We start from the raw sequence: 12,360 nt of genomic DNA, 5'->3' as shown, positions 1-12,360 counted from the left end.
GAAGGAGCATCATTTTCCAAAGTCATAAAGTGATTTATTATATTTCTATGAGTTTATTATAGCAAGGGTCATTCAATTTCTATAAGGGGCCAGATGGTAAATATTTTGGCATATGTCCTCTGTGTAACTAACTGCCTCTTCTAGTGTGAGTCAGCCATGTGTAGAATGCACACAAATGAGTATAGTGGCACTCCAATAGGACTTTGTTGAGAAATATTAAAAACTGAATGAATTTCCTGTTAATTTTAAGAATTAAGAAAAAAACTGTCTTTTTTTTTTTTTTTTTTCCTAACAGACCTTTTAAACAGGTACAGACCAGATTTAAGTCCATGGGCTACAGTTAGTCAACTACTATATTATAAAATCAATTGAAAATAAGTTTCTCTGGTCTTTATGGGTTAATTCAATATCTTAGATAATATCAAGACATAAAGTGCTTATGACATCCTTTATTCAATTCACATAGAAAAGCATGCAGTATTAATGTAAAACAATACAGTATTAATGTAAAATGTTCAGTGCACATTAGATAAACAAGTCATTAGCATACAAACCCATTTGTAAAGGCCTACACAGGCATCCTTAACATGTTTAGAATAATACACTTTTTTAGGACCTAAATTAAAAAAAAATTGTGCTTAGTTAGCTCTTATCTCTTCTTACCCTTTCAATACTTTCCATTAAAAAAAAGTACTACATAAAATATATCCTATTAGCCAATTAAAACTGCTTTTTCTTAAGGATGGAAAATACAGCAAGCAAAAACGCTACCATGCGTAGTTTCCACAAAGAACAGTAACATGCAAACTCTTCCTGGGATTTCGATGGATCAAGAATGTAGCAAAGAGAAGCTCTCCAGCAATATACATCTGGAAAGTGATGAGAGGATGTTTACATTCTTCGAAACCCAACTGCTCCATGCACTCACTCCATTTCTGATTTTATACACACAGAAAAAGATAAGCAAATATAAGTCTGGCACAAGTGAATATTTTCATAGAAAAACAGGTTCTTGCTGGGGCCTGGTGGCTCACGCCTGTAATCCTAGCTACTCAGGAGGCTGGATCTGAGGATCCAGTTTGAAGCCACTCAGGCAAGGAAGTCCGTAAGACTCTATCTCCAATTAACTTCCAAGAAGCCAGGATGATACTGTGGCCCAAAAGGTAGATTCATTAGCCTTGAGTAAAAAAGTTCAGGGATAGCGCCCAGGCCCCAAGTTCAAGCCTCAGGACCAATACAAAGAAACAAACAAATCCCAAAAACATATTCTTTGATACTAGCAGAATATTTTCACAAAAACTGGACAAAACATAATGATAAAAAAGGAAAAGTAAGAGTGCTATTTTTCCATCATGGCCTTATGTAAAAGTCAGGTCATGACTAAACATTAAAAGGGGGGGAGGGGTAAAGAAATTTCCACCCAAGTAAAAGCTTTGAAGAAACCCATGTCTTATAAGTGTTAAAAGATTTATTAAAGAAACCATGTTCTGAAGACAACTGAGCCTTGTTAACAGGCTATTGTATCTAATAGTTAAATACAACCAACTTGTATCCATATATACCCATTAAAAAAACAAACTCCAACCTCCTTCACCATGTTTCCTCTATTCAAAAAGATTCCCCTAACCCCAAAACAAAACAAACAAAAAAAACCCCCACAAAAAACAGCACAGTGTTTCAACATTAATTAAGTATTTTAGGTACAGGTTAACCCACTATTCTGACTTAAAGATCATCAATTCAAGATTGTATAGAACATTTATGAAGGAAAATTACTTTAAAAACATTTCTATTCCCTTCAGGACAAAAACAAATGGCATCTCCCAATAAGTCAACTTTTGGTTGCTTTCGATGGACTGGCATTGGAAAGGCTGCTCTGTATTTTTCTTTTTGTTGACTGATTCACATTTTTATTCCTCTTTTCAGGCACAAAGGAAGTCGACCAAGGAGACTGAAGGTGGTTATGAAGGCTGTGCATGTCTGAGGACATCTTAAACAAAGATGACCCAAACCTTTGATCTTCAAACAGACCACGCGTACTGCTTAACAAAATATCCTGGGAGAACTCCGTCTGAAACAAACAGCGTGGAGGTTTGATTTCATTTGTTCCTGGATTCGAAGTAGGGTGGAGTGAAAAATCTTCATTCATTTCTTGGTCAGGTGGGGAGAGGAGAAAAAATGAAGTGGGTTTCCACTCATTTCCATTTTCTAACTGATCACTAGCAGTTAGAGGATCCAGTTTAGTTCCTTCTTCCAACTTATCCGGCTCCTCCAGAAAGTCACTGCCTTGAGAGGACTTGGACAAGCTATCCAAATCTACCGACTTGAAACCGTTATTATTACAGGGGCTCTTGCTGTTGTCTGACTCTGACATCATGGAATCCAACTCAGAGATTTTGTCAAGGTAAGCAGCATCCATTGATGCTTCACTGGATGTCCTTGTCCGGTTCATTTCAAAAGAACGAATACAATTCAACCTTTTGGATAAGCAGGAGCCAGATTTCTCACTCAGTTTTGAAGATATTTCTCCAACAGAACTTGCTATTGTGCTCCCCTCGGAACTTTCAAAATCCAAGCTCTGGGCATAGCTTGTAGAGCAACAATCCCAAAATCTTGTCTTTGTAGAAGTAAAGCATTCTGCTTTCTTTTCATTTTCATTTCTACTGGTACCATCTGCAGAATCTTTGTTAGAAACATTTGGAGAATCACAAAAATCATCAAACACTAGTTTTCTGAGATGGTTTGAGTGCTTTTTGGTATCTCCCCCAGATTTGATCACGGTACCGTCTCTATTTTCTGGAGTATTTAACTGAAGGCAACTGAGAGACAGGGGAGTGCAGGGAGCTGGAAGATCATAAAGCTCTTCATCTTTATAGGGGACACAGTCACTTGGCTTATTACCCCACTCTCCTTCTAAGTAAGTGTCCATACTTGTATCTGTCACATCTAACATTATTTCTACCTGTTTTTGGTAGAGGTCTTTGTTCTTAGGGCAGTTTGGTTCTATTTTGCTAGTGTTTTCTTGTCTGGTAGCACTGGAGTCCAACAGCCGGCTGCTGGAAGGCTGTGCCAGGTGAGAACTAGCAGTGGCCGTGCCAGGCTGCTTTCTGGCACTATCGCCTGGAGTCTTCGATGCCACATCCTCCTCACTGCTTTTGGTCCCCTTGCCATCTGTAGAAAGCACTCTTGGGCAGATGGAATCCATAGCCTCCTTCTCTTCACTTGAGTTTTTCAGTTGTGCAACTTGAGATTCTAGTTCCTCTATATATTTATCACTTCGCTCCAAGGCTTTCTTGAGCCGATTGGTTTCACGTTCATACTGTTCCACTTTGGACTGAAGAGCAGCAACGGTAAATCTTCCAAACCTAGAAAGGATAGAAGGATGGTTAATCTTATAGCTCCAGCCATTTTCTTCTCAAAAGTTTAACAGTGCAAAATTCCTCAGCATATTCTAATTTCACATTATATTAGAGTGCAGACCTTTGGATGAACAGGACAAAAATATTGCCAAATGTAATATTGTTTTCCTACTTATGTTATAATAAGCAAATTACAATAATGGCAAAGTTCTATTAGGACATTTTGGTGGCAGAATCAAACTAGTGGTAACAGAAGAGGCATAAACTCACTGATGATTTTGCCTTCCAAGAGCTACCTATCAATTCAGCTCATATATTCATGAAGTTATCCCCTAAAACAATGGCAAAGATTTATGATAACATTTGAACAGTGGTCCACATCTTGAAATATTTACATTCAATCATTTTCCTTTCGTACAGCAGTGTTTTACAATACATTTCTTCCACAATGTCACCTTGTCAAACATAAAACACCAATTTGAAATTCAGAAATCTTAGAAGTCCCAGGAGGGGTGGTTTTAAATACTTATTTGGACCCTTTCAATTATAGCCAACCTTGATATGAAGCTTTCTCTGGCATTTCTGAGCACTGGGCTTTAATTCATTTCAGTGCTACTTATTTTTGGCATTTTACAACTGTGTAGGATATCAATCTCATTTTTTTCCAACTTTGAAATACAAAGTCAGGGCCGGTAGTTCCAACAGATGACACATAAAAACATCTTTACATTTAGAAAGGAACATTTTGGAGACTAACCAGAAGGAACACACACAAAAATCACCCTTTGTACATGGTATTCTCTCTTTTCCCCCCTCCCCATTGGTTTGTCAGGAATGGGTACTGGATTCAGCACAGAAAGCAATAATTGAGCACCTACAGTATATGTTAGGTGGTAGGCTGGGGATACAAACATGAATAAAACTATCCAGATCTTAGGATCATATGGAAGTAAATTCTAACTGATCACTAAGGAAAATCTGAATTTTTTTTCTTTTTCTTCTAATTACAAAAGTTAGAGTTAGGGCTGGGAAGGTGGCTCAGTGGTAGAGGGCTTGCCTTGCATGCACGAGGCCCTGGGTTTGATTCCTCAGCACCACATAAGCAAAAAGAAAAAAGCCGGAAGTGGCGCTATGGCCCAAGTGGTAGAGCGCCAGCCTTGAGCTGAAGAGCTGAGGGACAGCGCCCAGGCCCAGAGTTTAGGCCCCATGACCGGACTCTCCCCCCCTCCACAAAAAAAGTTAGAGTAAAAAGTGTTAGTATTAAAAATAAAAAAGAAAAAGCTACAGAACAGCACAAGAAGCTCAGCCATAATGCCCCTCTTAGAGCCAAGGAATCACAATGTGTTCTACACAGTCATTCAGTGTCTATCACCTCCTAAAACCCTGGCCCACTCTCCTCCCCAGCTCAGTATCATGATCTCTGCTCTCCTGTCACTGAGGAGAAAACAAAAATATCAGAGGCAAAGGTAAATATAGAATCATAAAATCTCAGGATTAGAAAGGGCTTTAAAAGACATGATTGCTGAATATTGATCTGCTCGCTGCAATGAACTAGACTCCCAGTAAGAGCACATTCCCTTCAACTTCTAAAATACTATACAGGTACAAGGACAAAAGGTCACTATGGTAACTACAAAGGTACCATTTTTTTTTGGGGGGGGGGAGTGTCAGTTGTGGGGCTTGAACTCGGGGCCTGGGCGCTATCTCTGAGCCTCTCTGTGCTCAAGACTAGTGCTCTACTACTTGAGCCACAGCACCACTTTTGGTTTTTGAGTGGATAATTAGAGGTAAGATTTTCACAGGGACTTTTTTGCTCTGGCTGGCTTCAAACTGTGATCCTCAGTGCTTAGCCTCCTGAGTAGCTAGGATTACAGGTGTGAGCCACTGGGACCCGGCTCCACCATCCTTTTATGATGGTCTTGGAGACTGAACATGTAAGGCCTTCACTTGCTAGGCTAGTGCCACATCACTAAAGCCAAGCCTGTTCATTTTATTTACTATCATGAATATCTGGCTGAATAAATGACAGTTTTTCTTTGTTAAAAGTGGAAAGGAAAAAAAATTTAAAAAGTAAATTAAGTTATAAATTGTTTTGAGCTGGGTGCCAGTGGCTCATGCCTGTAATCCTAGCTACTTAGGAGACTGAGATCTGTGGACTTAGGTTCAAAGCCAGCCTGGGCAATAAAGTCTGTGAGACTCTTATCTCCAATTAACCATCAGAAAACTGGAAGTGGAATTGTGGCGCAAAGTGGTAGAGTGCTAGACTTGACAGTGCCCAGGCCCTGAGTTCAAGCCCTAAAATTGACCAAAAAAAAAAAAAAGTTTTGGTTTGTTAATGTAGTAATGGACAAGTTTGTAGTTCTTTGAAAACACTTTTAAGCAGTAAAAGCCTCTGAATATGTTCTGTAAAAAAAAAAGTCAGTTTCTGACCGTAATTACACTGGCTTAATCAAATAACATTTTTAAATGAAAAAAATGTATAAGCATGTTTATTTAATTCAAATAGCAAAAAGCCTTTCATTTGCTTACCAATAAAATGTTTTTTTCCAAGTATAATTTTTATAACAAAGGTATCCTCATATTAAAAAAATTTTTTCCAATGACTTAAAAATCAAATAATGCTACTAGATAGTGGATCAGATGTTACCAAAGGATACCACTAAGGACTCCAGAGGCCTAGCTAAGAAAAGAGTAATGACCCACAGGAATGCTTCCCAAAGACTTAGCCTCTTCTAGTCAGTTCTGCCTTGGAAATACTGTCACTTAAGGGTACAATTTGTCCCTATATTACCTTTTTGTTTTGTGTTATATTTTTGGTGATTGGCCCCAGAGCCTCCCACATGCCAGGCAAGTGTCTACCCTAAGCCACATCCCCAGCTCTAATTGTGTTTTTTGAAGAATTAACAAAGGATTCTGAACTGAAGTCAATGATCCCCCTAGCCATAGTTCCTCTGTTACTTCAGAGAGAAAGATGAAGTGCCACAAAACCTCACAACAAAGGCCAGCAAAAAAAAAAAAAAAGGCAAGCAGAAATCACTGATGGAGTTTTTCCATTTTCTAAAAGGTCACTGCCCCTAGGAAACCAAAGCTCCATTTCAATACTTCCCAAGTTTATAATACTATGAATGTTCAGACCTTTTTTACCATGCTAATAAGGAACCCATGTGATGGGAAAACCAACAGAAATATATAGTAAAAGCCATGGGAACCGACCAATTAATTAATCAGTCTAAGCAATTTATCTTTCTTTGGTTCATCTGTTACAGAAGAAGCTCCAGGAGATCAGGAAGTTCGGGTGTCATACATTCACTGACAAATCCTTAGAATAACTTCAGGTGTAAAAAAACTCTCCTACTAAACAGTTCCTGAATACATATCATTCTCTTACCTAAAAGTACATCAGTCCTTTAAAAAATATTTTTTATCTTTAAATTTCTGAATACAGTGAATAGTTATGAATACAGTTTATGAATAGTGTGTCTTGACCAATGTCACCCCTTTCAACATTCTAATCTAACCCTCCCCCCTTTTTCTTAATTTTTAGATTATGTATGTCATTTAACAAAGCAGTTTAAATACACAAAGCATCTTGATCTATGTTTACCCCTTTGACCCAACACTTCCTTCATTTACTCATCCTTTGACCCACCCATTTTCACCCCTCTTTGACCCACCTTTTCCTTTATTTCTCTTAATTTTATAGTATATACAATGAATTCCTGACTGCATTCTCCTTCTTCCCAGATACCCTTCATTTGTCTACCCCTCTCCTCTTAGCCCTACCTCACCTCTTGCAAGTACTAAATTCTAGAACCTTATTTTGTTGGGCTTGACTTAGTCTTTCTAAAGAATTATACTATTTGAGCTCTCCATGGAGTCTATTATACTTCAGCTCATTCATTTGTAAATGCTTACATACCACCTGATATGTTTACTTATAGATTTACAGGCACATTTTAGGTACCACTAGGGAAATCAAACAAGACTACAGTAAAGACACCAGCACAGCCATGTTCACTGCAGCACTATTTACCGTAGCCATGGTTTGGAATCAGCCCAGATTCTGCTCAATGGACAAATAGATTAAGAATATACACAATGGAATTTTACTAACCCATTAGAAAGAATAGTATTGTATCATTTGTAAGGAAATGGAAAGATTTGGAAAAAATTGTACTAAGTGAAATAAGCCAAACCCAAAGAAACAAAGGTGTATTATTCTTATATTAAGACAGTGCCATCCCACCACAAGATAAGTAAGCTAAAGGTATCTTAATCCTCATTTACATATAAGTTATTATGACAACCACTATCTTACTAAACTAAATGCATTATGTACCTATACCATTATTTTTGCCTGAAAGAAAAAGCAAGATATATAATGAAGTACAACTTTTATGCAGGCTTAACATTCTATACAGATCTATCAAAGAAAAAATCCATTTTCACTTTAGTCAAGAGAGACTAAAAATAGATAAGAATTTTGACAATGACATTAAGGGATTTAATTACCCAAGATAACTATATTAAATTTAGCAAAAGGCAATTTAAAATACAGAGAAAAATTAAAATATAGGAAAAATATTTCTATGGGATGAGACAATGTAAGAGCTTTTTTAGCTTTGGGTTTTAATACTTTCTTATTTATACTATTTCCAGTTATTTCCAGAGAACATAGTATTAAATGAAGCAATGCTACAGCAAACCAGAGGGATTTCTAAAACCATTTACCATACTTCCTTTTCCTGAGCAAATTTCAAAATGGGGTATTTTTGTAAACATTCCATTAGAGACCAGAAGGCTTTGATTTTCAAAGTAGCAGTGATGGCCAAAGGCTTCATTATGCAGAGAACACTGTAGAGCAGTTTGGGAGCATTTGCAACTGATACTGGAAGTGTACCCTGCCAGAATCTCACAGAAGCTTAAAGGGTTTTTCACTCTGTAAATGTAAACAGAAATATACATTCTGGATAAGAGAAAAAGATAAGGGCTCCCCTAGTCCAAACAGCTATGGAAGTACAAGACTAAGTCTCTACGAGACAAGAAATGAAAGTCATACAGATAAAATCTGAGGCCCTACAACTATAGTAAGAAAGAACATCTCTAAAAGTACACTATTCCCAAGACAACATTTTTTCCATAGTTCATCACACTGAAAGAACCAGATGTGACTGATGAGGGTCAGAAGAAAATAAATGATAAAAAAGAATATATACCAGAACCAAGTATCAAAAGAACTAGGCTCTAGTACTATGCTGCTGTAATTAGTTGTGGATCCTTAGCTGCTCTGGTAAGCAAGCAGTAAGGTTACAACACAGATTCAATGTGCAGAAACACCAGTTAACCCAACAAACCGGCTCAAATTCCAGTTAATTACATTAACGATAAGTAACTTCATGAGGTGAAGTTTCCACATCTAGCTTTTCAGCCCATAAAAAAGTACATAGATTACCTTTCTCATAGTCAGTCAGTGATTGGTCACTGTGCCTCTACTATGCCATTAACAGAAAGAGAGCAAAGTGTTTTAGCTGTGTGCTTCCTAGAAGAAACCATAAGACATTTAAAAAAGTAGACAAGCAAGAAACAGAAATGGCCAACAAAGATGAAGGTGTAGCACAGAAATGAAAAGTGTTAATGCTAGAAGGGAAATTCGAATCATACGAAAACGCAGTTGTGAGAAAAAGAGCTACTGAAATATTACAATGACATTCCATTTAAGAGACTAGATTTGCCAGGGGAACTTAGAGGCAAACCTATCAACAGAGATGAGAATAGCAGTTGCTTTGGTGAAAAGAATGAAGAAATCTAGAGGAAATGACAGGTGGACCAGGAAATAACAACAAACAAAAAGAGTGCATAATAATTCATATGGAGTGATTTATTATTAGTCAGTAATCTCTCTGATAGTCAGGTTGCTTAGTAAGTTGCTTAGTAAGCTGCATGTATTATAAGCATCTATAATATCTTATCAAAACAATAAAGACAAGGTGACAGAAAATTGCAGCAACTGTCTACCACCAATTAGCTGAATATCCAGAATTGGGCCCTGCAGGCAGCCAAAGAGCCTGAGCACACTGGGCTGTCACAATCTGGCCCCAGGGTATCATCAACCTCCCCTGACAGTCTACAAATTCCCCTTCTGGGAAAACCAAAGGGCATAGTAGAATCAGTCATCAGATCAGGCTGAGGTCAAATACCAGGAATCATCAAGTGTGTCACAGAAGAATTGAGAGAAACACAGAAGCCAGAATAGGTCAAGAAGGGACAACAGTCAAAGCCAGACAGACCAGCTCACGGATGAGGAAGAAGAAGTCTTAAGTCTCCTAGCTAGGATTACAAGTGTGAGCCACCAGAGCCTGGCTGAAGCTCAAAATCTTAACACGCTGATTAGTTCTTTTCAAGTAGCAGTACGAAATACTCTAGTATAAGGATACTTTTCCTTAGCAGGAGTCCAGAGAAGGACTACACATACACTCATACACACATACACACATCCATATATATACACATACACCACATCTATATGCATATCTGTATTATGTGTGTATATAAATATATATATACATGAACATTAAAAAATACTAGTGTCAACAGCTAGAAGATTAACTGGATGTGACAATCATAGAACTGACAGGTATAAAACAAAATTATTCAGACAATGGGTATAACTACAAGTACTATCTGTCTATGGAAATCATGAAATGCCTCACCAATGAAAGTGACATCTGGGTTTGATTTTAAACAATGAATGAGAATTAATTAGGAAGACAAAAAGAGAGGCCACTAGAGATTGCCAGAGAAGGTAAGGAAGAGGCATGAATAAGATAAGGTACACAGTATGGCATAAGGCAGTGTCGGTCCAGTGATAAATTCAGCATATGGGGGGGGGGGGGGGGAGGAGAAGTCACAGCAGAGGCCAGAGGGTTAAGCTAAAATCCTATAGCTAAAAGCATTGCATACTACAAAAATGTGAGTTTAATATGGAGGTAATAGGGACTCACTAAAAGATATTAAGCAGGGGAGTGAGATGAGGATATTCTATTCAGGAATTAAGGTAACAATACAGCAAAAATTCAAGAGTTTGTCATGGGGAGGAAAACAAGCAATCAGAAAGTTGTTACTATAGGAATAATGTAGGCCTAAACTAGTGGGAATGAAAAGAAAACAATCACAGGAGAATTTAAAAGAAGTAAATTTACAAAAACATTCTAACCAACAAGCTATGGCATGAGGTGAGAAGCAGTGCTGGAGAAACTAAGACTGAGTTTGTAACTAGATAAATAGCATAGCCATTAGGAAGGAAAGGAAGAAGGAAAAAGGATAAATAGTGTTTTGTGAGATGGATGAGGATAATGGATATGATCATTCCTCTCGCCTCAACTTCTTTTCTACTGCAGATTCCACCAAGGACAACAGATTATTTTGCTAAGTCTTTCAGTAACATATTATTCACATTTTACATAAAGAAAATAATGAAGCTAAGTAATTTACCCAATATTGTTTACTTGTTCATTTGCATATTCAACAAACATTTATCAGGTACCTCTCAGGCACTGGAGTTTTGGAAGAAACAAAGACAAGCAGCAAAGTTCTTACTCCTGTGGAGATTAAGAGTTTACCTAAGGTAATGGACAACAAACAGGTCAAGCAATTAAATGTACATACAATTTTAGTGGGATGAGCGCTATAAAGACTGAGATACTATAACATTGGTTAACTCTGAACTCTGTTAGATGTGCATTTCAAATTTAACTCTGATTACAACTTGTAAGTTGGATAATCATTAGCTTCATTTCATAGAAGACAAAAACTTGAGATACAGAAGAATGAAATATCATTCCCATATCAGGGAGATGGTAAGGAGACAGAAGCAGTATTTAGTCTAAGGAATGTGGATTCAGAGCCTCTGTTCCTATCAATACTCAACTGCTTCCCTGAAGCATGATTCCATTAGCAATTTATCTGAAGACAAAATGAGGAGACAGGAAGTGATGAAGGGGAGGACTGTTTTCCATGGAATGAACAGCAGACGACCCTGTGAATGGGCCATAAAGGAAGCTGGTGGGAGGTGGGGGGGAGGTGGGGGGGAGAGGAGAGAAACAAACTCTAGAGTTCCATGAGCTGGCACAGTGAGAATGAGATGACAAGGAAGAAGGTATAGAGTGGCTTGTAGAGTCTGGATTTCATTTTAGGAAAACCTTGGTCAGTTTCAGGAAAAAGATTTAAACAATTTGTTCTATAATATTAAAGAATTTTGAATATGGTAAAAAAAGAATTGGAAAGACAAGGACCAAGCAGAAAAATTTCAATTCAAGTCAGGTGCCAGTGGATCACACCAGTAATCCTAGTCACTCAGGAGACTGCAACTCAGTGGATATTGTCTTGAAGCCAGCCCAGAAAGAAAAATGGGAGATTCCAGCTCTAGTTAATAAGCAGAAAAGGCCAGACTGGAGTCAAGCTCAAGTAGTAGAGGGAGAAAATGGTCCACATTCTTGAGATCAAGGTCCCAGAGTTAAAGTTCCAAGTATGGAAATGTCAGTCCTGGGGCTTGAACTCAGAGCCTAGGTGCTATCCCTTAGCTTTTGTGTTCAAGGCTAGTACCCTATTATGTAAGCCAAAATTACACTTCTGGCTTTTTAGCAGTTAATTGGAGATAGAGTCTCACAAACTTTCCTGTCCACAGGCTGCCTTTAGACTGCAATCCTCAGGTCTCAGCCTCCTGAGTTGCTAGGATTCCAGGTGTGAGCTACCACAGCCTGGCTTTACTTTGAAATTCTTGAAATTTTGTATTTTTTTCTGTACAAATAGAAGTGCTCTCCAATGAACCATATCTGGGTATTTTCAGCTGTGGTCAGCTTCTCTTTAAATCCCACTAGGGTTTGGTGATACAGAGTAAACAAGGCTATAAATCAAATGAAATGCATTTTATACCTCAATGCATTGCAAATTGATCTGGAATAAAACAGGTCAGCTCAAATCACTTTTTAAGTGAAGCTGTTCC

General features: G+C 37.9%; 1 protein-coding gene across 1 annotated transcript in view; it reads right to left on the bottom strand.

Annotated features, from left to right (window-relative positions):
• Positions 1-434: 434 nt before the first annotated feature.
• The window catches only part of Obi1 (ORC ubiquitin ligase 1), a 33,730-nt gene continuing 21,804 nt past the window's right edge, over positions 435-12,360 (bottom strand). The window contains exon 6 of the mRNA XM_070002772.1: positions 435-3,365. Coding sequence (XP_069858873.1) covers positions 1,832-3,365 — 1,534 coding nt within the window. The 3' untranslated portion in view covers positions 435-1,831. The remainder of the gene's footprint in view (positions 3,366-12,360) is intronic.

The sequence above is a fragment of the Dipodomys merriami genome, unplaced genomic scaffold, assembly GCF_024711535.1.
Source record: "Dipodomys merriami isolate MVZ:Mamm:240054 unplaced genomic scaffold, mDipMer1.0.p SCAF_6, whole genome shotgun sequence".
Lineage (NCBI taxonomy): Eukaryota > Metazoa > Chordata > Mammalia > Rodentia > Heteromyidae > Dipodomys > Dipodomys merriami.
Note: the sequence above shows the minus strand (reverse complement) of the source record. Positions and strands in the feature narration are given on the sequence as shown.